At 38.5% G+C, this 25,589-nt stretch overlaps 1 protein-coding gene across 4 annotated transcripts in view; it reads right to left on the bottom strand.

Moving 5' to 3' along the window:
* HAPLN1 (hyaluronan and proteoglycan link protein 1) overlaps positions 1-25,589 on the bottom strand; it is a 72,985-nt gene that overhangs the window by 24,275 nt on the left and 23,121 nt on the right. For 2 of the 4 annotated variants that reach the window (XM_043593256.1, XM_043593254.1), the window contains exon 2: positions 10,328-10,456. In XM_043593256.1, coding sequence (XP_043449191.1) covers positions 10,328-10,430 — 103 coding nt within the window. In that variant the 5' untranslated portion in view covers positions 10,431-10,456. Of the gene's footprint in view, positions 1-10,327; positions 10,457-11,092; positions 11,360-20,206; positions 20,403-25,589 lie in introns of those variants that run through there. The other 2 variants (XM_043593255.1, XM_043593253.1) reach the window with 2 other exon arrangements.

Below are 25,589 nucleotides of genomic sequence, written 5' to 3' on the forward strand. Positions count from 1 at the left end.
AAAAAAATACCGCATTTCAGTGAGCAGGATTCAGACTCTGGGAAGCAAATATGTGGTATCTGCATCCTCTTTCCCCCTACCTGTTGGTATTGAGCACCTCCGAAGCTCAGACCGGGGCTGTCTCCTTATCTCTACCTGCATTTCCTCCTTCTCTAGGTGTTCTCAGCTGAGCCATGGCTATAAATAGCACTATGTGCTGATGATTCCAAAACTTTCTAGCAGTGTAATTTTCCCTGAGCACCAAATGAATAAATCCAACTATCTGCTGGACATGTATTGGATGCCGAATAGACAACTCGAGTCCCTCTTCCCCTGCCCAAACCTGTTCTTCCCCCAATTTTCCTCCATTTATTTATGCCTCTACCATCTGTTCATTTGTTCAAGGCAAAATCTCGAAGTTGAGCTTGATGTGCCTCTTTCACTTCATCTCTATATCTATCTCTGCTTCTTTTGTTTTCTAATTGGTTCATCTCCACCACCATAGTTTCTCATCTAAAGTACCTCAAGACCTTCTTAAATATCTTACCTTTGCACTTGGCACGTCATAATTCAGTATTAATGTGGACTTTTGTATTTGTAAACCATATGACATTACTGTCGTGCTCAAAACCTTGTAACCACTTTCAAATGCTTTTAGAATAAAGTCTGAACTCTAGACCAAATACAAAGCAATGTGGTCTCATTCCTGCCTACTCTTCCAACTCATCTTAAATCACACCCTCTTCACTGTGAGGCTGCAGTGCCTCCAGCTTCTTTCCAGCCTAAAGACACCATGTTAGTCCTATCACAGAGAATTTTCATTTCTCACTCTTTCTACCTGTAGTGCTCTGTCCCTGGCTTTTGATGTGACTGGTTCCTGCTTACTATTCAGATCTCAGCTCACAGAACCCTGCTTGACTCTCCTCTACAGCATTTCATTCCATGCCCCCCTGGAGGCCCCCTCACAATCTTAGTATATTGTAGGCAGTTTACAAAAACCCATTACTTTATTCATCTTTTAAAATAAGGTATTCTGTTTCCTTGAAAACATTTCAGGGAAGTACAGTATTAAGCATCTAATCAGCTTTTCATTATTTTACACTACAAGACTCCTTGTTAATGATTGTGTGATAAAAGAAAAAGCAAAGTGAGAATTAAAAATAATTATATGCAGATTTTGGAGATTTAAAACGTATCAGTATAACTTATGATACTTTTCAAAAGAAAGTAATAATTATTCATAACCCACATTACACTAGGGAAGAAAACTTTAAAATTTACCCATCTACTCTTAAAAAAACAAAACAGGAAAAATAAACTTGTGTGAAGATGTTAATTCTTTTTTCTTACCAACATAATTAGCCACAGATAATCACAAATCCATAGTGAAAAAATAGAGTCCTGTAACTGAGAACATAAGAAATTTACATAATGCCTATCGTGACTTATAAGGAAACCTACCTATCTCCAACCTCCACATCTCTTGTTCACCTGTGCTTTCACTATAATTCAGTGAATAACTCTGTAACTCTGAGCCAAATACACAGACATCATTTCCAATGCTTTCCAGGAATAAGGCAAAGCAAGCACGATTACAAATAGAATCATCTAGAAGTGGGAATCTCCATACTTCAAGGATAGGTTTTCAGTGGTGTTCTTATTTAAAGTTTATAATCCCTCTTTAGAAACAAGGTAGGACACTCCTTTTTTTCCTTCTTCACCTAACTGACCCACTTGACTATAGTGAATGCTTCCTGTTCTAACATGCCTTGTTAATTTCATATGTGATGGACTGTCGACTTTATGTGTTTTTATCTTTAATGTCCCTGACCCTTCTGAGTGGGCAGGGTTGGAAAAGGCAGTTCTGGAGAATTCTTGTTTAACTTCAGTTGTTCAATATACTTCACAGAGTAATCCATAAGTGTGTGAAAACATACTACTCAGAGCTCATACATGTGGTAACTAGTCACTGAGTAAGCATAAAAGTCAAGTAACCAACATATGTAATTTAAATAAGATTAAAATTAAATAAGATTAAAAGATTTAAAAAAAGATTAAATAAGATTAAAATTAAAATAAGATTAAAATACCTTTGTATTGACTACATTTTTGAGGGCACATATGTTTAGTGCTACTACAGTATACACAAAATATTTCTGAAGGTTTATAGAAATTTTACATTTCTGTTCTTTCATTGTCTTCATTTTGAAATAAAAATATTTCCATAACAAAGATTTATCCCCACTGGATATTATCAGTTTGATAACCCCTAATTGAATATTTTAACTTTTTACCATTTTGGTAGATTTTTCTATTCCAAAAGACTCTCCTAAAACAGTAATTTTCTACCTCACATTTAAAATAAAGCGCCAAATCAATAAAGAAATCTAAATCTATTTTTTCTTGATATCTAGTAAAGTCAAAGAAACATAGCATGTTGAAATTACTTTAACATTAAGCCATTAAGCTATAGGTCAGCGCTTTAGCTGAGTCAACATTGGTTCTTGCAAAACTGCAACCAGAGGGAAAGGTTTCTGTATTAAATGGATTTTCTCAGTATTTGGGAAAGTTTCCAAATAATTATTGGTTTCCTGCATGATTTGTGCATATCAGCACCCAGAATGGAACAGAGAAAGCAATGGCTGTTGGTGTGAATTTGTTGCTACCTGAAGAGATTTAAAAAAAATTTTTATGTTTATTTATTTTTGAAACAGAGAGAACTGGGGAGGGGCAGAGTGAGAGGGAGACACTGAATCTGAAGCAGGCTCCAGGCTCTGAGCTGTCAGCCCAAAGCCTGGACATGGGGCTCAAACCCACGAACTGTGAGATCACGTCCTGAGCCAAAGTCAGACACTTAACCGACTGAGACATCCAGGCGGGCCCAAGAGATTTTTAAATGTAGGTTTTTATACCTGGAAATATTATAAAATGTGTTGCTTTAATGTGCTTTATAGAATAACATAGAATCAGCATTCTAGGTTACTCAGTAACAAGTTTAGAAATATTCTTAAGATGTATTTTATGAGTTTAAATCTACTAAGTGATAAAAACTTTAGTGAGTATGGATACAAAGTTCTAAACAATAAGAGTTTTTTGTTTAGTAGCTCTTTACTCTTTTCTCCATGTTTCCACCTCTGTTTAACACTTACTTTGTTCTTTTTTGGTTACCTTTTGTTGCCATAATTTTGTTGGTAATCTCACCGAGGACATGGTCTGTCCTTCCTCAGAGAATAACCCAGTGCTTTGCTTGAAAGAGGACAATGTTCATCAAGTGCCTGACTGCAGATTTTCTCAAAAGGACACACAAATGCAGAGAAGGCTAGGGCATGGGCTAGCAGATGCAAAGTTGGTATGAAAATATACGTATTTCTGAATCAAGATTAAGGAATTTATAGAAATTATATATTAATCTATAATCATTTAATCCCTTGCCTTATCTATTCATGACCATTGAGTACATATGTATATATGTATAATTATACAATGTGTGTGTATCCAGGACTATATAGTTGAAGAAAGGTGTTGCCATGTTTGACTTTTATCTGTAATTTAAAGAAACTACTTTTTTGAAGGCTTCTGTTTAAATAAAAGTAATAGCAGGTAGTGGTGTTCTCTCTGTGGCATTCCATAATTTTTCCATCAGTTATCATAGTCCTTAGTTCTATATTCATAGTAATGTCTGTTTCATCCTCTTACTGGATGAAAAGCTGCATGAAGACAAAGACTGTGTGTTCTGTTCATCATTCTGTCCCCAATGCCTGTAAGAGTAGGTGCTTGCCACAGACGGAATGTCTGTATGCTCTCAAAATTCCTATGTTAAGGACAGCTGGGTGCCTCAGGCAGTAAGCATCTGACTCTTGATTTTGGCTCAGGTCATGATCTCACAGTTTATGAGTTCGAGCTCTGCATCGAGCTCCACACTGATAGTGTGGAGCCTGCTTGGGATTCTCTCTCTTTCCCCCTCTCTCTGCCCCTCCCCACTCATACTTTCTCTCTCTCAAAATAAATAAACTTAAACATTTTTTTTCATATGTTGAACACTGATCCCCGAGTAATGATTTGTAGAGGTAGAACCTTTAGTATGTGATTAGGTCATGAGTATGAGTCCTCATGAATGGGATTAGTGCCCTTATAGAAAAGAGACAGGAGGGCTACCTTGTTCTTTTCCACCTTGTTCTGTGAATCATGAAGCTAGCTCTCATCAGACAGCAAATATTCCAGTGCTATGATTTTGGACTTCTCAGCCTCCAGAACTGTGAGAAGTAAGTTTCTGTTATTTATAAGCCACCCGATTTATGGTATTCCCTTATAGCAGCCCCACTAAGTGCATGTACGTTTGTGTGCAGTACATGATTATTTTCCTTCTTTTGATGGCTCATTTATTATATTCATATTCTTAGTTTGACCAAATGATAAGCCTGTGTTTAATGTAGTTGGTTCTTATTATCGTATTTGGCTTTATGTCCTATCGTAAACTAATAGATTTCAGAAAGTTCATTCAATACTCATGATGTTGCTAAGTTTTATAATTTTATGGTTAACTTTGCTGATATTTTATAGCTAGTAGTTTCTAGATAGAATTATCAATAGTATATATATTTCTGTAAGTGCGACTTGGAAAATACACTTAATCTTTGTGGATTTTAAATTTGTGCCAAAAAGCATTATTCTGCCTCAAAACTACAAAAATGAATTAATTTAACTTTTCAAGACAGACTCAGAGTCCAATTGAGTTTTAAGTGGAAGAGAGAAAATTAAGCTGGAATAACACTTATCCCGTTCTCACATTAAACTTTGGCTCTGCAGACGGTTTGTGATCATACATTATTAAATTCATTCCACCTATTGTGATCCACTCTGCACCACCAGATCCCAACTCTGCAGATATTACATAAGGAACAGGATAGCACTGCAGTGACCAAACATAAATCGAACACTCTTCAAAGCTGCCTACACACATCAGGAAGATTGCTGCCTCCTGCCTCTGGTGGACTCTCATGGAGCATAACATGCTGTGTGCAGTATGGGAGCCATGCATACGAGCAAACAAAATTTGCTACCACACTCCCAATCCTCCTCCTCATCGACTGCCTGTCATTCCACGAACTAGAAAGACACCTCATGGCTTTGGTAACACTTAATAGGGCTGGATTAGAAAAAGTACCTGGATTCTGGTCTTGCATTTATTCAACAAACATGTATTGATCACCTACTATGTGCCAGGTAGTGGTTCAGGTGACTGGATATATCAGACGAAGATCCCTGTCTACCCTTGTGGAGTGGATGGACACATGAAGCACAGATGGATACAATTACATAAAAACAAGTAGAGTAGAGGGGTGCCTGCATGGCTCAGTCATTTAAGCACCTGACTTCGACTCAGGGCATCGTGTCCTGCTTCATGGTTCGAGCTCCGCACTGGGCTCTGTGCTGACAGCTCAGAGCCTGGAGCCTTTTTCAGATTCTCTGTCTCTCTCTCTCACTCTGCCCCTCCCCTGCTCATGTTGAGTGTATCAAAAATAAATGAATAAATGTTAAAAACAATAAGTAGGGTAGATAATCAGCGCTACAGAGAAAAGGAAGAGAAGGTGTGAGAGAGATCGGGGTGTCCGAGGAGGGGCAGAATGCTGCTGAGAGAGAAATTTCATTAAGAAAGTGAGAAATGAGCCCAGATTTGAAGAAAGGGAGGGCATTAGCTGAGAGTCAATTCCCTCATCAGCCATGCAACCTGGGACAAGCAAGTAAAGGCTGTGAGTCTTGATTTCCTCATTTGTACAATGGGCTATTGATCTACATGATCTACACTAGTTCTTTTGAATTCTCAAATTCTATAAACTATGATTTAACTTATGCCAACATTACAGAATGGAAGCAATCCTATAGTGTAAAGTGTCACATATGCTAAATGCTGTGGATGACACAGGACTTAAATGTTCATTACGATAGCAATAATTTGGAAGTATCTCATTACACTCACTCGTTTTTCAACAAACGTATGTTAAGCACCTACTATGTGCCAAGCACTACTATACAGTTGGGGCATTACAAAGCTCACGGTCTGATGAGGCAAGGGAGGCACGTTAGTTAGCAAAAAGGAACGCACATTAAACTGGAACAGAGGAGTCGTTTGGGACACACAGCGAATGGAAGGACCAACCACAATGAGTGGGAATGTCCATTTCTGTCAAGGGTTCCTGGTACACATTATCTTTTCCTTTTAATATTCTTTCAAAAAATTTAAAGTAGCTTATCTGTGTTTACCTAGTAAGTATGTTGAGGGAAATATTACTTATGTTTGGAAAGCTTCAGTTTCCATAGGAAAGTAAAAATTATAAGATGATGTTTAACAATGTTGAACAAATCTTAAATTGTGAAATTAAGGAGGACAAAGAGGCAACTTATAAAATGTTTACTCCCTGAGAGCTAAGGTAATGATATGGTTCTGTTAACAAATGAATTTGAAAAGATAACCACTGGTTTTCCACTGGTATTTGTGCTCCTTTTTCTATTTAAAAGTCAGGGTTTTGTTGTTGTTGTTGTTGCTGCTGCTGCTGTTATTATTTTTATTATTTTTTTCACAACTATTTATTTATTTATTTATTTTAAATGTTTGTTTATTTTTGAGAGACAGTGAGAGACAGAGCACAAGCTGGGGAAGGACAGAGACAGGGAGACACAGAATTCAAAGCAGGCTCCAGGCTCTGAGCTGTCAGCACAGAGCCTGATGCGGGGCTCACACTCACGAACTGCAAGATCATGGCATGAGCTGAAGTCAGGGCGCTTAACTGAGTGAGCCATCCAGGCGGCCCTCAACTTTTTATTTAAATTCCAGCTAATTATCATACAGTGCAATATTAGTTTCAGGTATAGAATTTAATGATTCAACACTTCCATACAACACCTTATGTTCATCACAAGTGCCTTCCTTAATCCCCATCACCCATTTAGCCCATCCCCTCCACCCATAAAAACCAGTTTTCCATGATGGTTAGGAAGTAATAACCACAACGACAACAACTATTATCTAGCGGGAGCTTATTGTGTGCCAGGTTCAGTACTAAGCACTTTTCCATGTATTACCTCATTTAATTCTCACAAAACTTTTTGGAATCAGTGATCATGCCCAGTTTCCTAGATGTGATAACTGAGACTGGAAGAGATCAATTGTCCAAGCGCTAAAGCCAGTAAGTGGCATAATGGGTAAAACTCTTGAATTTGCCATCAGAAGACCTTCTCTTGAACACCAGAGGCAGGAAGTGCTGGCTCTCTGACCTGGATACGGTCAAACAGTTACATGTTCAGGATAACTGTACCTGCTTTGCTTTTCACATTGGTCAATGGGAAAAGGACCACAACATTTCTCTTCTGTCTTAAGACTTGTACTTTAAAAAGCATATTCATCATCTCTGAACTTCTACTAGTCATTGAAAGTCTACACAAAGAGTTTTTGGGCTTGATCCAAATATTTAAAAAATTGTGCTTCTGTGTATTTTGGATTTCCATACAAAATCCTTCCCAAAGATCTCAAGTTTCAAAGGATTTGGAAGTTGTTTGACTAGGCACATTATGAAATGAGGAATATAATCCATTAGTTGAGAGGGTTATGGAGAAGGCATTAACGAGAACTGTCTCTTCCTGTACAAGTATTTGAGGAAATGGCCCTCTCCTATATTGAGAGCAGTGTATGACAGCCAATGTAATATCTTGACTGGTCATTTTTAGCAGACTTTATGAACAAGTGACATTTGCTTTCTTGTGTAACCAAATTGATTCAAGAAAAAAAAGAATAAATTAGTATGCGTGCAATTTTATTTAAAGCTGTGTTTCCCCCCATGGGAATCTGGGAGACTTTTCATCACCAGAAAATTCTTTTTACTAGAAACACTTTGCACAGGGACCTACCCTTGCTGTTTTTTTTTTTTCCTAGTAATCTGACTTTTTTAAAAAAAAAACCCAGATTAAGTTTTTTTGTGCCTATATCTCCATAGAACCTTCTAAAACAAAATTGGCAGGAAGCCTTCAGAAAATTAATTAGGTAACTCTTATGCATGAGATTCAAGGATGTATTAAAGTGTTGAACATCTTTACCATTGCAGCCAAGGAGAATTTGAGGGTGATGAGCATTATTCCTCTGGGTGTTACTTAGGCCTGGAGAACTTAGAATACAAAAATCGATATTTAATGAAAAATGGGAGATAGAAGAAGTATTTTTGCAGTAACATGAATCTTGAGCAATTTTCTATCCCTGAGAGAAGCATATACTGCTCTTCAGTCCAGTTCAGGAATCTGAGATTTAGATTCCTAATTTAATCATATGACTGCAAAATTCATAGAAAATTCACAAGGATTTCAGCTCCCTTGAATCCTTTCTGGGCCAAGTTTGATTAATAACAGTTCCAAATGTGAGAAAATAATGTAGTATTTCAGCAAATAATGAAGGTTGCCTACTTCAGTGATTATCTATTTTGCTGTCTGCTTTACTTTTGTATTGTAAAAGACAACGGAAATTGTGGCAGACCACTGGAGGTGTTTCTTGGAAGGATTGAAAAATATGAAAGTTCCATCTGAGTACAATCATAAAGGAAAAAGAAAACTTTCTATTAAACAAAAGTAATGATGATGAATATTTAGAGCAATTTTAAAATAAATTCTGACTTATGGACCTAGCATCAGAATACTGTCCCAAATCACCTTTCAGTAACAACTTCCATAAGCAAAGTATAGGCCTATGAGTGTTATTACTTGAAAGCTGTGACTAACTTTCTAAGAATAGGAATTTACAATTAAAATGAGGGGGACTACCAGGTCACTTAAAAAAGTTGGGTAGTGTATGCAAATGATCTGGATAATTCCGATCCCTGTGTAAGAAATTCCTTTGCACTAAATTTCAGCAGAATATATGGGTTGGAAAGGCAGGAGCAAACCAAGTTTTCCTTGCTGAGATAACTTGAGTCTTAGAGACTCCCCAGAGTAATTTTTAACATGTTAACACGTTTTAAAAATAATATTTGCATACTCTGGGTGCACTTTAGACTAAATGGTTTGTACATAGTTCATAATGTCACAGGAATTTAATAATTACTTGAAACCACAGCTAGAATTTATTTTATAGAGCGCTTCAAACTGCTATTGTTAATGACTAGGTATTCCTATTTTGGCTGCATTTAATTCTGTGATTAGATGTTAAAGGATGTTATCCCTCATTAGAAAATCTCTATGTGTAAATACCGTATAGTCTTTGGGAGACAGCCTGGATTCTACTATACACATTCAAGGGAACAGCTGAGTCAGCAGCTTGCATAGTAAAATTTATGATTATATAATTCCTTTTCATGGTCCAACATTGGAAAACTTAAAGCTGCGGGAAGCAAAGAGAACTGAAAGAGAGATGTCTAAAATAGCTAGACGTCATCAAATTCAGAATTCGATTTGTGTAGTCATAATATAATACAGGAAAATACTTCTAGCCAGACTAGCATTTGACCTTCACCAACCATACTTTCCAACAGTGGATGCGGTTTTTGGAGGCTATGCTTTTGACCTTGAAGATGTAACTTAATGTTTTGTGTCTCTTAGCAAACTTACAATACCTCTGGTCCTCAAACCAAGCTCATCTAAAATTAATATCTTCATGTGTTTGAACTGTTAAAGTCTATAATTCTTATTTTAATTATTCAGCCTACAAGGGCAAAGAGAGAAGCTGCAAACTATCTTTTTCTTATTGCATAAGTCTGTCGGCTTTCTTAGTGCAGGATGTCCCTCGTCTGAAGCTGGGACTGAGGAAACAGCTGCATTCTACTGCAGCCTTAAATCCTGCTACAGCTCTCAAGCTTAGGATTCAGCTGAGCTGCAAAATATGCAGGAGCAACACATTGGTCTATGGGAACTAAAGCTTTGCCAGAGGAGATTGTCGTAAAGTGAGTTACTCTTTCCTGAACCTTAGCTTGTCCCACTTTCATTTTCACATGGTTTTTCTTAATGATTATTCGAACAGAATGACGTTCCATTGTGAGTTTTACTTCCTATTTCTCCCTCCTTTCGCTTACATTTAAATAAACTTTATTCCCTTCATTCTACTTGGAAGACACCAACCGTAGTAAAAAGCCCTGAACAAATTGCATCAGCCCCTTGCGGTTGGACATTCCTAAGCCATTCTGCTTTAATTGTCCTCAATTCTTTACTGTAATGCAATAGCGTTCAAAAACCAGAAAAGCATGTTCACCAATTAACAGAAAGGAAAAGAAAAAGCCAATGCAGCAGAGCTAAAATTAAGAAACACCAACCAAGCACCCCAACTCCAAGTAACTTGAAATTAATTTGACTTTCATGAGAACCTGCGTTTTCTTACCTTGGATGTGAATAACTCTGTCATGATCTAGAGTATAGTTGTCTGAATGATGATCGGCCCAGCAGATTGAAATCAGCACCAGGAGAAGTAGACTCTTCATCATCTTTATAACCCAAAGAATCTTCTTCACTGTGAGAGCATCACATACAAAGAGGCTTGTGAGATTTGGAACCCTTTGGAGTGTTGCACTGCACAACTTATTACCGCCTTATCATCATAGAATGGGTCTGTAAAAATATTTAACCCAATCTGTTCAGAAAGTTGCTGTAGCTGTCTTTGGGAGCTGAAGACTGCAGCTTTGAACAATTCCAGTTTCCCTTATGCAGCCAGAGTCCAAATAGTGTTTAACTCTATCTTTGCAGAATTGTAAATCTAGAGATGTAAATCAGTATTGTTTTGATATAAAGAGTTACAGTTAGTTACAAAAAGATATGGCAAGGATATAAAAAGACTTTAAAAATTATTTTGATCTCTGAATTTGAAGTATTACTTAACAAAACCACCATCTGACATAGCTGCCCTGCACGTGAGTATCACCGGGTCTAATTAGAAACTGAATCTTAAACCGGAGCAAATGAAAAATATTTGCATGAAACTTGACATCGTCATTCATTTTACATGTGGATTCCTAAGCAAGTTGGATTTGCTTGTTCTAAAGAAGAAGAAGAAGAAGAAGAAGAAGAAGAAGAAGAAGAAGAAGAAGAAACAAACAAACAAAAATCCCTGATTAAGTAAAAGCAGCACATTTATTACAGATTCACTTACCATCTTAAACACTGCTTGGGTCGATGGTGAAGAGTTGAAGATTATGGACAAACTAGGTTAGAGTTGTGCATGGTACCACTGCAGTCATCCTGATTGATTTTTCATTCATTCCTCCCTAAAATGCTGACGCACCAACTTAGAGTGCCAGGTGGGGTCTCTGCAGTCAGCAGAGGCACGGCTGCAGGGAGCGTCCCTGCCAGCCTCCCAGGGCAATTATGCAAATGAAGGGCTGAGACGACAGCTAAGCACAGCCCTGGTCCTAAGTGAAAGAGGCAGAGCCCTCACTTGGCTGTTCTTTACTGCGAGACCAATTTGATCAAAGGGGACACAATGCCCCCAAACGTTGTCATTGGAAGGGCCAAAAAGTGACTCCAAGTGATACAAACCTTATGACCTTGGCAATAGCTGCCAGGGAAGAATTTGAGTGTAGCTCCTCTGTTTCCATGTGAAAGCCGAGGCAGATAGTAACAAGGGCTTTCTTTTTTTTCCCATGCACATCGCAGCCTTAACAACACTTGGCTATTTTTAAAACTGAAATTGCACAGTACTGGCTTCTCACACTAATTTGTTTCTTCCAGGAAAGCCTGACTCCCTGGAATACTCATTACAGAGCGCTGAGTCTGTTCCTGGAGGTCCTTGCAGGCCTGCCTTGACTCCAGAGCCTGATGACACACGAGACACAGGCGTCCCCGTCTCTCCTGGGACAGAAATCCCTCTTTGCGTTCTCCTAACACTGGGCATTGCTGTGGTGCCTGTGGCTTCAGTCTTTCATGTTAGCTTGAACCCTTTTCTTTCTCTTCCTTATGACACAGAAAGAAGACAGTGGATGAGCAAATGAAGAAACTTACTTTTCCAGGACACTGAGGGTGTCACTTTTAAAATGTTATTTGATTTGCTCATCTTATTTTCTGAAGTTCACTTGACTGTGTCTCTGAGGGTTTTTTGGAAATGCTTGTTGTTGTTTTTTTAATTTTAAAAATATTAATTTTTGAGACAGCGAGACACACACAGAGCATGCGTGGAGCAGGGGTAGAGAAAGAGGGAGACAGAATCCGAAGCAGGCTCCAGGCTCTGAGCTGTCAGCACAGAGCCCGATGCGGGGCCTGAGCTCACAAACCGCGAGATCATGACTTGAGCCGAAGTCGGACACTTAACCAACTGAGCCACCCAGATGCCCCAGAAATGATTACGTTTTTGAAGATACTGACTTTTGTCCATAGGAATATTATTAACAAATATTACCTCTTTTCAGCCCACAACTGTACTTTGGGTGAAGACACATAATAAAAGTGATCTTTTCGAATTTGGAATATAATGGGGACAATTCCATACTCAAGCATAAGACAGTGGGGAAACCAACACAAGAGGTATCATGGGCTCTCTCCCTGCTACAGGAATCAAAGGAGAGGGAAATGTGGGGCCACCTGGGTGGCTCAGGTGGTTAAGCATCGACTTTGTTTCAGGTCATGATCTCAAGGTTTGAGAGTTCGAGCCCCGTGTTAGGCTCTGTGCTGACAGCTCAGAGCCTGGAGCCTGCTTCACATGCTGTGTCTCCCTCTCTCTCTGCCCCTCCCCCCCACTCACACTCTGTCTCTCTCCTTCAAAAATAAACAAACATTTAAAAAGTTTTTTTTTTTTAAAGGACAGGGAGATGTTGAAGAGGGAGTGGGAGGAAAACATATATAATTTCATCACTTAAAGAGCAGAAAAATTCTAAGTGAGGGATCAGATGAGCAGAAGCAGAGAATTTGCTATGTTAATTTCCACATTTGCGTGGTCATTTACAGCAGAATTTATGCACACACACACACACACACATACACATGCACACTGTTACAGTTGTACATCCTAGACCTACAGTCATCCTCATTTTTATTCACTTCTACTTAAAGCATATTCCACACAAATTTGTGCATCTCCTTTAATTCCATACCAGAGAATTAGAAATTGTATCACTGGAGGTTCTTTCCATTGAATTAACATATTCATTGTCCAACAGCTCAATTTTAAAATGCAAACATCCCAGGTGGGGTGAGGGGTATAAATAATAATAACAATAATAATAATAACAACAGCAGTTCCTTTTAATTGAATGTCTACTATTTGCCAAGTGCTATGCTAAGCACGGTACCTACAATGCCTTGAGACTGTGAGACCAAAATTTCCATTTTTCCTAACACGGACAGTTACCTTGCTGAAGGTCACACATCTAGTAAGTTGTATTTGCTTTCAAGCAAAAGCAACCCCTACCCTGAGCTACGCTTGTTGCTCTGAAAGTGAAACTTGTTATTTGTTTTATTGCCTTTTTTATTTAGCCTCTTTAACTTGAACCTACCAAGCTCTGAAAACCTTAATTTGTGTTATATGTGAATATAAACTTTTTTTTTCCACAGCTTATAGATGAGAAGTCAGATGGCAGTTTTTGTAATATGACTGTGCCCTGCCTCACTTGTGATACCAACCTAGGGCCACAAACACTGCCTTGGTGCTCACGTGTGTACACACACACACACACACACACACACTGACACACACACCATCTTCATTTTAACAAGGATATGGCACATCTTCAGTGATTTTTGATTCAAATACAGGCGTGGGTCGGTGCACACTTTCAAGCACCCTCACTGGTGTTAACGCACTCCAGGCAGGATAGCGTGGGACTATGACATGCTAAGGTCCCCTAGAACGAACTTTAGGGCCACAGTGTTCAGGTGTCGAAGCCAACTGCACTGTGACGTGAGGTCCTAGGGTGCGTTTCCTAGAGCACAAGGGCTGTGCCAGAGGCCTGCGTGCTGGTGCTCAGTGGAGAAGGATGCCTTGGAGGTAGCAGGCGGTCATGTGAGGGAATGAATTGAATCCTGCTTATTTGCATTTTGTAACAACATTTTCTCTGAATATCCAGGTGTGTTAGGTAAAAAGTTTCAGTTTTTGATATGAGTAAAATTTAGGAAATCTAGGGGACCTTTATACCACCACCTATTTACCAACCTTGAATTAGCACTCAGTTCACCTGCAGCTCACACCATTGACGTCTCTTTTTATAGCTGACCAAGCCTGGCTGCCTGATGCTGCAGCCAGCTTCAAGATGGGTTCAAACAGAAATGCCTGTGTTCTTGGTCAAAGACATAGGATAGGGCTGTAATTTTCCAGTGCTGCTTTGGTGATAATTAAACCGCTATTCGGAAGCAAGATAGTGTGGTCAACATAGAAGTCTAGTAGTTTGATACAAGTATAGATATACCAATACCAGTAGTCTAATAGCAAAGTGGCCAATTGCTATTTCTTTTTTTTAATTTTTTTTTATTTTTGAGACAGAGAGAGACAGAGCATGAACGGGGGAGGGTCAGAGAGAGAGGGAGACACAGAATTGGAAACAGGCTCCAGGCTCTGAGCTGTCAGCAGAGAGCCTGACGCGGGGCTTGAACTCACGGACCGCGAGATCATGACCTGAGTTGAAGTCGGACGCTTAACCGACTGAGCCACCCAGGCGCCCGCCAATTGCTATTTCTTAAACACTGCTAAAATTTGTGTTACGATGGTAGCTACACTGTGACACAAGGTAACGTATAGGCTTGTCAAATCACTCTTGTACACCTGAAGCTAATGTAACACTGTGTGTCAACTCTACTTCAGTTTAAGAAAATAAAAAATAAAATTACTATATGAGGTAGTAGGTTAATAAAACCCAATGGAAGGCATGGGTGCTGTTTTCTGTGCCAAGAGGCCTATGCCACACATTTCCTGAACCCATTTAATTATTATTTCTCAAAACAATGCAGTTGAAGAATTGTGTTATTATACACATTTTACAGTTACAGAACCAGAGTCGGAGTGGTGGAGTCCCAAGCACATAAAACGAGAAACTGGGGATCTGGGCAGTCTGACCCCCGAGCTCTGGCTTGCACTCTCCAGCGCCACTCACGGCGTCTGTCCTTTGTGCCTTGAGAAAGGCCTTCAACTCTCCCAGTCAGGTCTCCCAGATCTCTTACAGTTCACACAGGTTGGAATGCTGTCTTTCATCCCTTTCTCACTGGGTTATAGGAGTAGCACTTAATCCCAGTCCTGTTTGCACAAGACATGTTTGAGTGCACAGTATGAATGCTTTTCTCACTGCACACCCAGCACCCAGAACCTCCCTGTGCCAAGAGGAAGAATGAATGGAAAATTGAATCTGGGAGAAACAGCTATGAGGACTAAAGCAGCTGAGACTGAGGAGAGTTTAATACTGTGTAAAGAGTTACACTTATTATTATATGGAGAATGGTAAAAGTTACTTCTTCTCCACTGAGAACTTAATGAAGTAAACCAGGTTTCAGTTTAGTACTTGAAACTTAGTTTAGAAATTACAAGAATCAATATAAAGGTTGCTAAAGATTGACTAAGAATCTCCTTTGACAGAATTACTTCGAAATAGATGGAATCTTTTCCTCTTCGGTATCTTTTAAATCTGATCTAGTTACAGGCAGAAGAGGGTTTATGATCAGTGTTTCTTCAAACTTCGTCAGTGGTAAAACTTGGTCAATGAAAAAAAAAAGAAAGAAAAACAAAAGAGAAGGGACTCCAAAAGTGTAATTTTTCATTAGGTAACGTTAATCCATTAAAAAATTAGTTCTTTTTTGAAGTAACCTTTTTTTTTTTTCTTTTACCCTTTTGGTATTAGAAATGGCCTTTATTTCATGGAATTAAGAGTTGTAGACTTCTCAAATTGTATATTTTTTGTGTGTTGAGCAATTTTTTTTAAAAAAAGAATAACCTTATGTCAGTTTCTCTGTTGTTTTACTGTTGTTGGTTGGCCTTGTTTTCTGCTTTTAAAAATTTTTTTTAATGTTTATTTTTGACAGACAGAGAGACACAGAGTATGAGTGGGAGAGGGGCAGAGAGAGAGAGAGAGAGAGAGAGAGGGTGTGAAACAGGCCCCAGGCTCTGAGCTGTCAGCACAGAGCCTGACACAGGGCTCAAACTCACAAAACTGAGATCATGACCTGAGCCGAAGTCAGATGCCTAACTGACTGAGCCACCCAGGCACCCTTGTTTTCTGTTTTGACTCTACACATAGGTGCAATCCAGTATCCAGACCTTTGACCCAAAGATGGCTAATGAATTGACCCTAATGATGCGTTCGAGTTTTTCAGTGTGCAGAGGAACACTTGGATTTTTACCTAAGCCCTGAGATTTATTGCACACATGGGGGCAGTAGAATGCAGAACTGCTTGGAATATACCCATTGCTCAAGAGAAAAGCCATAATTGAAAAAAAAAAAAGAAATCTTTGTTCAATGATACAACTCCCCTCAGGGAGTGAGTCTATATAAACTTCAAGTGAACGTGGCATTTTCGCCTGTCATCTTGCATTGTTATATGAAAGCACAAGCTGTTGGAGAAGCTAAAGAGCATTTATGATGCCCTGAATTAGACGGCCAGCCATGGTCACTTTCTAATCTGGTCGTGGTCAGTCTGTTGCTTCCTAGGATCCTCATGACTCTCAGAATAACTTGCGTCTTAAAATGTATTAGTTACTTCTTTTTCTTCCTCTGTAGTTTGAAATCACCTACTTTATTTCCAATTTTTCTCTACATTTTCCATCATTGTTTTATCTCTTCTTGTTTCTCCTCTCTACTTCTATTTCTCCATTCATTGAATATAAATCTTACCCTACCTCTCCACTCTTCTCTTCTTCCTATATTTTATTATATTTATCATATTATTCGATATTTGACACAGTCATCTGATTTATCATACAAAGCAGGGCATAGAATGTACAGGAAAACTATAATTACACGGAAAAACAGTAGCGTGTAAATTGGAGCTCTTCTAGGCAGATGGGGAGATAGGGTAGAAGGGTAAAAAAGGGAAGGCAGAATTTAGTTTCATTCCTTGCTCTGCCACTATCTAGTTATGTGACCCTGAGAGAAGTCATGCAGCTGCTTTGAAGGGGTCAAGTTCTTTATCCATCAATTGGAACAGCTGATGACAAATGTCAATGCTTTATACACATTTTTATTATTGTTTTTCTGTAATTTTTTTCCTACTGGAGAGATCAGGCCCTCCTCCAATCTACTTATATTGCATTTTAGGACTGTCCTCCTCAGCAAACAAATTCATGGATTTTTAAAGGGATGATATCAATAATACTTGTTTAAATAGCCAATTCAATTCACTTACTGCTTTTGGCTGGTTATTCTTTGCCAGCTCTCTCTGAGAGAATATTGATGGAGTTTGGGACAAACTCAGCATCCCTTCACTTAATCAAAGTGCATTTGCTCAAGCTGTTCATTGACCCACCTGAAACTGCTTTAAATAATTCTTGAGCTAAGAGTTAGACTTCCCCCAAACCATTTTTATGAGAGTTCTACAGTGGTTTTGTTTGCTGATAGGTTTTCCCAAATAAATTGAAACAAGGCGTGCATGAATAAAAGTAGGAACTGTATTTGATGTTTATAGTGTTCAATTCTGCAAGCTTTTGTTGAATATCTAGGGGGTGTGGAGGAAGCAGTGCATACACATATTAATAAGTTTAAGAACTTGTTTCTGAGTAACAGTCTGGCATTGCTGGATGAATAAATGAATGAAGCACATGTAGCAGGATTCTGATATGTCTAGGTCATAAACTATGTAAAACCCTAAACTGAAAGTAATACTTAAAAGTTGCAAACATGTCATTCAAAGTTTATTGGCATGCAATACCTTCCTTTGGAATTGTGTTATCTATCCCAGCTCATATTGAGGTTGGAGATGGATTTATAGATATAATATAGTATTTTATATTTATTTTACATCTTATTTGACTCATTTTTCTTCTATGAAAAGAGTAAGCAGAGTAAACTATGGCTCTCCAATGTTGTAGTGTGTCCTCTTCACCCAAGAATCTCTCCAAGTGGGTTAATACCACAGGACAGGTAGTTGTCAAAATTCACTCACGTGACAGGAAGGAAAGAATGTACATTGTAACTACAGTAAAAGATGACTTTCTCGTGATCGTATGTTCTTAGTGACTTTTGCATGTGTAGCCACATCATATGGGTGGGATGGCATGTGGACACAGACACACCTATTCATTCTGAAATTACACACTTAAAAATGTGTTTCTCCGCACATTTATATGGACAGTCAGTAAGACCCTCCTTTCTGGTCATTCAAAGGAAATCACAGACATGCTGCCAATATATTCTAATATTCTGGTTCTACTGTTAGCATATAATTCACAGTTTGTTGGAGAAAAAAAATGGTATGATAGGTGGACAAGAAGACTTATGGTTTCAAAGCCCTAGAGTGTAGAAGAAATTGCACAGTAGCTTTAGTGTATTTTTGCCAGCTCTGGCTACATACTATCTGCAGGTGTTCTCACTGTCTACTCAAAAGCTTTCCTTTACATGAGGTTTCTAAGTTTTCAGGTTCAGGCAGGAACATGTCTTCTATAATTAATAGTTTGTTTCTTAACCAGACAGTTCTTAGTAGAGGAAGTCAATAAGTACATTGTTAACATATTAACAAAAATACATTTTGATGATGGCGATGCTAAAAGAAAATCTCTTCTCTTCCCTTCTATTTATCTTTGGCGAATGGATCCTACTTTTGCTGCCCTGAAAACCATAATTTTACCATAGAACATTAAAAATCAGAGTATATTTGATATGAATATTATATTGCTTGTTCTTAAAAGTGCATCCTTCATGGAATACAGAGGAAAATATTCATTTCCTATCATTACACATAAAGAAAATGGTCAAAAATCAAATCACATCATGAACAATTCTTAAAAGATAATTCAGTTTGTTAGAATATAAATTAATGTTGCTGCCACTTCTCAGGCCATCTCATAGTTTCTTTATTGTTTACTAGGCTAAATGCTGCATTATATTGACATTATAATAGTGATATTACAGAAATAGTAAGTCCACATGCTAAATTTTGACTAAAATAAAAATTTCACTAAAATTTTCTTCATTTCTAACCTAGAGTAATTTCTTCAAAAACCAAACACTAAAGCATGTACCTATGTTAGCATCGTTCTGGGGAGAAAAAAAAAGCTTTCTCTGTAGAGTGAATAAGCATGCTCTAAAGAGTATTCTTGTTAGGCACACTTGTGCAAGAAAGACTTCATTTTATAATTCATTCCTCTTTGATTCCATGATCAAAAATCTCAGTAGCATCAACAACTTACACGTTGAGTAATAGAAAATTAGACTTCAAAAATATTTTTTTCTTAATGTGTGAAATCAAATGACTTATTGTCATTATCAGTAACAGTAAATGATTTTTGAACATGGAACTAGGAATTTGGCACTAAATTAAGAACTCTACAAAGGTAGACAGATTCCCTAGTGAACGGCAATTCAAATAGAACTTAATTAAACACAGCATTTAAAAGAGATTGAAAGGAGCCCTTTAACCAACAATGTAGACATATAAACACTATAAAACATTATAAAAGAATCAATATATATATAAAAGATTAAGAATTTAGATTGCTACCTCATTTTGTCCTAACAAATAACAAATCCAAAAACAGACAATAGCACATAAAATAAAACCACTTCCATTTTTTATTACTCATTTACATCATCTTAAAACCATGGAAAGTAACTCCCTTTTTAATACTTTAATGTGCAAATATGAATAAAATTGAAAAATGTTAGAACTGCTTTTAAGTGTAGGTTACATAAAAACGAGTTTAGAATCTAGCTCACACGAATACTAGTAATTGGATGCAAACGTCCACAGGCCTTAGAATTTGAAAGAAAAATTTTTAAATAAAATATTTAGAAGCAGGGTTTATATGGGTAAAAAACTCATCATAACATCACTTTCAATTAAACTATCTTTGAAAGTATGTCTAATTGAGGTAGCAAAACAATATTTTAGGACTCCGTTTCATTTAAAATCTTAGCATTTCTTTAAAAGCTCAAAAATTTCAACATCTCTCAGTTAAACATTATATTAACACTGGATCTAAAAATACAACTGCACATCATCTACAAGACAGCTTTGGTGGCATCACAGATGTAACAGTCACAAGTTTTCTACACAATGCAAAACCCAACTCTAAACTCATCACAGCATCCCACATCTAATTCTAAAATAGTTGACAAACAACAAGAATCAGGCAACTCACATATATTTTTTACGGTGATCAGACTCTGAGAAGGTGTAGAAAGATTTTAAATGTATGTCAATTCTGATTTTTTACTAAATACAAGGAAGAACTTTATGATCGATGATTTACTGAGGTATCTGATTGTACTAAGTCATGACAAAAACAAAAAAATCCATTAATGATCGTTTGCAGCAGAAACTTCTGTCTCCTTCTTGCTTGGTGCAGTCCCCACCTCTTTTGGCTGCCACTTTTAAGGTCTCTTCCAAGACCCTGAGGCAGGTTTAGTATTGGTTCACATCCTACGTCAAAGCACAATTCTCATCAGAATTCAGTTCATTGGCTTATGAGTAACAAAGCTTGTTCCAGCCCAAAAGGCTGTGTCTACACTGCACAAAAAGGGAGAATACAATATTCTTCAATTAACTTGGCAAATATCGACAGTTAAGCTCATTAAATTAAGTTTCCAAATTGATTTTATGATGCAAGATACAGCCTAAGAATTCATCTTGATAGGTTTTTAAGTTATAGTAATCTTTGAAAGTATTTTTTAAGCTTTTAAAACAAAATTATCCTCATTTACATCTTCTTTAGCTGAGGAATTTGTTCATTCTGAAAGCAACTAAAATCATTAAATAATCTTCTTTGTAGGCGCTGAAGCACTGACTTAGTCACTTAGAACTGACTACTCTAGACTCTAAAAATATCTACATAATTTATAACTTTCTTTTATAAATAATAATATCAGTTAAAACTTTTGTAGTATGTATTAGGCTTCCCTTTGACTTAGAACCAAATAATCATCTATGAGTATAAAACATAAAAGTGAGTTGTATTCTCGCAAGAAGTAAGGAAAACATGTACACCTGAATCTCAAAGGTTTTCAGTGTCCTTGAACACCATAAAATTACCACCCCCACCCCTTCCACAGACCCTTCCTTTCGACCTGGCTCCAAATTCCCACCACTGGAGTTACCAATGCTAAGTTTCTCAGGGTCTTTTCCATTTCAAATGTGACCGTGGCTTTGTAAATGTTAATGGAGGGTCTCAAGTCCCTGCAAGTGAGAGCCTAGGAGAGGTGCCTTTGTTCCTGGGTGGGTTTTGCCAAAGTTCAGAGGAAAGGAACAACTATAAAAACTATGTTTTTTACTCTTCCATAATTTTCATAGAAAGCAGCATTCATTCCACGAACATAAAAGTCCCAAATTCTCATCAATGTTGAGCAAATGACAGTTGAGAATTATTTGTGTACTAAGGACCTATGAGTAATCTCTTTTACCTCGTTAACTTTAGCAGGTATGCAGATGTATTTATACCTCGGTGATGAAATGTGATCCTGAGAATACACAGTACCTAGAAAGCAAGAGAAATGGTAACATTTGCACAACTCTTCAAAAAAGAAACTGCTGTCCAAAAACAGCACATACACAGCTCTCAGTCACTGTGCTCAGATGTTGGTAATAACTGCACACCTGAAAATAATTTGTAGTGCATGCTACAGAACAAATACCGAGAGGACCACTAAAGCTACAAATGTCATGGGCAATAAAATGTCCAGGGCTGATTCAGAGATTGGGTTCTAGAAAAGTGTGCTTTTGTAAGCAGTCTTTTAAAGTGCCAAAGCCCCTACCAATGAGAAGCCTACGAAAAGAACAGGAGAAGAGAAGAGAACAGAAGAAGAGAAGAGAAGCAAGAGGGGAATGGGGAACTGGGGAGATGAGAGAGAGAAGAAGGGGAAGAGGAGGAAGAGAAAGAGGAGGGCGGAGGAGGAGGAGAAGGAGAGGAAAAACCCAGCCGCTGGAAGAGAAGGAGCAGTGCTCCTTCGTGCTAATGGACACCTGAAAAAGGCGGCCGGCAGCAACAGCCACTGGAAATGGGAGAAATGACTTGAAGTACAGAAATCACAACCAAGAAAAACCCACCAGATAGGCTAAGTGAACAATCTGAGCAGATCCAGAGAGGGAAAACCCAGCTTTACATAGCTTAAGGGCCCCTAAATTATGTACTGTGCCATACGAAGCCACAATTCACGTAATTATCCACTAAGCACCACTTTATGCCAGGCAAGTAGAAATAAGGCTTCAGATCCCAAAGTCACCCTTCAGGGAGGCTGCAAAGAAGTAGCACGGAGCAGAATGCTAAGTGCATAGAGATGACTCGGGATACTGTTGGAGAAAGAGGAAGGGCTCCCCAGAATGCAATGGGATGGGCACCCTCTGGAGTTGTAGGACGCAGCAGCCTTGGCAGGCACCTAAACCAGCCTGGGAGGGGACAGGCGTGGTTTCACAAAGAGGATGATGGCACAGCTGAATCTGCAAGACAAGGAGATAGAGAAGGGGGCAGAGGATGTTGCTGTCTGTCAGAATAGCACGCACAAAGGAAATGAGCTGGGAGAGGCGTTGGGGCGCTGAACGGTTGCACGAAGCCCCGCGTGACTGCAGAATAGGATAATCAGAATAGCGATGTGGATAAGCTGGCGCGTGGTTGGACAGGCATCCAGGGCACGGGCAAGAAGGCCTTGCACGGCACGCTAATTTGCATTTTTCTTGATGCCAGCCGGTTTTCTAACCAAATCCTCACCACCACTGCAAGTGGCTTAGTTTATCTTTACATATCTCAAATTAATACCCTAAAAATATAACTGCTAGAGCGCATCACAAACAGGGATTTTCTTACACGTGTCGTGTTCTATTGACTAAGGAAGATGCATCCATAACACACTTTCCAAAGATTTCTAGTGTTTTACAAAAGTATGATGTAAACATTTCAAAGCCTATTAGGCTAACTTTTAGTATTGGGTTTCACTTACTGTTCCGAAATGCCAGATTCACCCAGATGTTACTCTACGTTCAACATCAGTGTAGTCACAGAGCACACCAAAAATTTAATACATTTTCATACTGGGTTATATCAAAAGAGTGTCAAGCCACATACTTGAAAGTAGTTCTCTGAATATTGTGTGGGATTCAAGAGCAGAATATACGCCATTGCATGGGTGCGTAATTACTGGAATGCAAGCTCCAGAAGGGTAGAAACTATCTACCATGATATCCCCTGGGACCCACTGGGAGTTCAGGGGGCATTGGTGTTGCACTGTGCACTGCAGAATGGATGGCAACCCCCAGTGTTGTACAGTACACAACCTACACAACCATATGTTTTAGCCTTCTTGATATGAGACATAACACACACGCACACATACACACAACTAACCTATTGAAACAATCATCCCATTTTATACACATGAAACAATCATAAAATTTTCAAATGATTAATGAACCACCTCAAAGTGATTCCATGTTAATGTTACAGAAGTTTAAGCCCCACTGAGTACAAAAACTGGATTTCAGAATTTTATGATATTTTATAAAGATACTCCTAGCATCGTGTGAGTTTCCTCTGAGTGTACGTGAATAATAACGAATGAATTATTCAGTACTTACAGCTGATGTAAGGGTGATCCAGAGTTAACTAGTTACCAGAGTAACTCAGTTACTCCATTGCTTGTGTGGATTGCTACGATCCTTTCTCGCTTACCTCAATCTCAACCTGCCATGGGCATATCTTGCATGTTTGCTGCTCATTTGAAGCACATAATCTAACATAAAAGACCACTTTTGGCCCAGGGCCTACGTCTTCCCATGCCTTCTCTCAAGTATGTCCACACAAGTTTTTGTAGTCCGTTTGTGGAAGAACATAAAGCATAAAAGTTACTGAAGCATTTACACAGGCTCTCGTTGCTAACTGCCCACCTCCTCTACCTCTGTCACCAATCCTTCAGCCATCTTCTTGATAGAGTATTCTCACACTGGTGGAAAATAAACATAGCATAAGCCTCTGAAAGCTTAGTGTGAGTGAGCCAATATTTCGTCAGTATTTCCCATTTTATTTCTTCACACTGGTACTTTGGAGATTGTCTGAAGTTGTACCTCCAGTGAAGGCAGAGTCAGACAAAAATTAGGGATGTAAAATGCAGTCAAATAGGGGGAAGAACAGGAAAGGAAAGAACAGGACTTGAGGCCAAATTTTCTATCTCATTTCCTCCTACCTGCTAATTTAAAATTTACTTAAGAATCATGCCCTCTGGCCAACTCCTTGCTTGATTATCTGACCTCTGTGTTAAAAAGGGAAAGACATGACCAGGAAAACAAAGAAGCAGCGGTTATGAGTGGTGAAAAGGTAGCATAGGGAACAAGACCAGTCTGTCCAATATAATCACCTTAGTGAGGGGTTCTGAACTCTGTCGGTCTCTTCCTGCACAGCTTCTAGAACCCTCCCTTGGCTTATATGAGAGGCAAAGATAGTGAAAGCCACGTACTTTAATTCTCATCTGAGTTGGTAATAGCAAGAGCAGCAACGAAATAAAAAGGCTCAGTGTGGTCGGACTTCAGGTGGTAATTTCTAGCAATGAATTCTGAAGCAACCATGTCACCTCTTCATTCTGCTGATGCTGACTAAAAATGTAGTGCAGCAAATCCAGTGCCAACACAGGCACAGGCCCCACCCCTCACGCCATCCCAGCCATTTCAGAGACTCAGCATGTCGATTCAGGAAAGTCCTTGAATCTACACTGCCAGGCCAAAGGGTGGGAGAGGAGAGTAAAACAGGTGGGGTGCAAAGTGACACAAAACAAAAGAAGGTCAATTAAATTTCAGGAAGTTCAAAGCAGGATAAGGTTTATTTTCTCCACATCTGGGAGGGTGTGTTGTTGTTTTTGTTTTTTCATTCCTGATTTTCAAGGGAAGAATTTCATTCTGTAAAAATTCCATTAGAGAAAAAAAAAGCTAATAGGTTAAGTTGGCTGTTTGTAAGTTAAGATAGTCAATGTGACAGGTATTTTAAAATATATGCAAAAGAGGAAATGTACTTGAAACTACTGAAAGGACTTCAACATAACTGGCATAACAAGGGCAACTAGTTATTAAAAAGCAAAACACACCCACACCCACATACACACACACACACAGAGGAAAAGACAATGATCTCACTGAATCATTAACCTCAATGATCTAGTCCAGTCAAAATCAATTTTTTAAAAACTGCACAATTGGCAAATATTCTCTCAGTATGTAGCGAATGGCCTAAGGATGCATCTGCTGTTTCTCCCATTGAGAGGAAGGGCTTGCCCCTCATTTAAGGAACCCTTGCCCAAAATTTGCATTTTTAGTGATACTTTAGGCACATCTTTGCAAAATACCCTGTTCAGCAAAAGCATAAATTTCTGTTTAGTCTCCTGCAGAATGACAGAATAAATATCTACTCACTGGCATAGTATTCAAAGCATTTATTCAACAATGTTTTAGAAGTAAGCATATAAAATGCAATCCATAGCCCCAAATATCTTACCATTATGGAATCCAAACCAGCAATGACCTCTTGAAATCCCATTGGATTGCATTGGATG

The sequence above is a fragment of the Prionailurus bengalensis genome, chromosome A1 (genome assembly GCF_016509475.1).
Source record: "Prionailurus bengalensis isolate Pbe53 chromosome A1, Fcat_Pben_1.1_paternal_pri, whole genome shotgun sequence".
In the NCBI taxonomy this organism is placed as follows: Eukaryota; Metazoa; Chordata; class Mammalia; order Carnivora; family Felidae; genus Prionailurus; species Prionailurus bengalensis.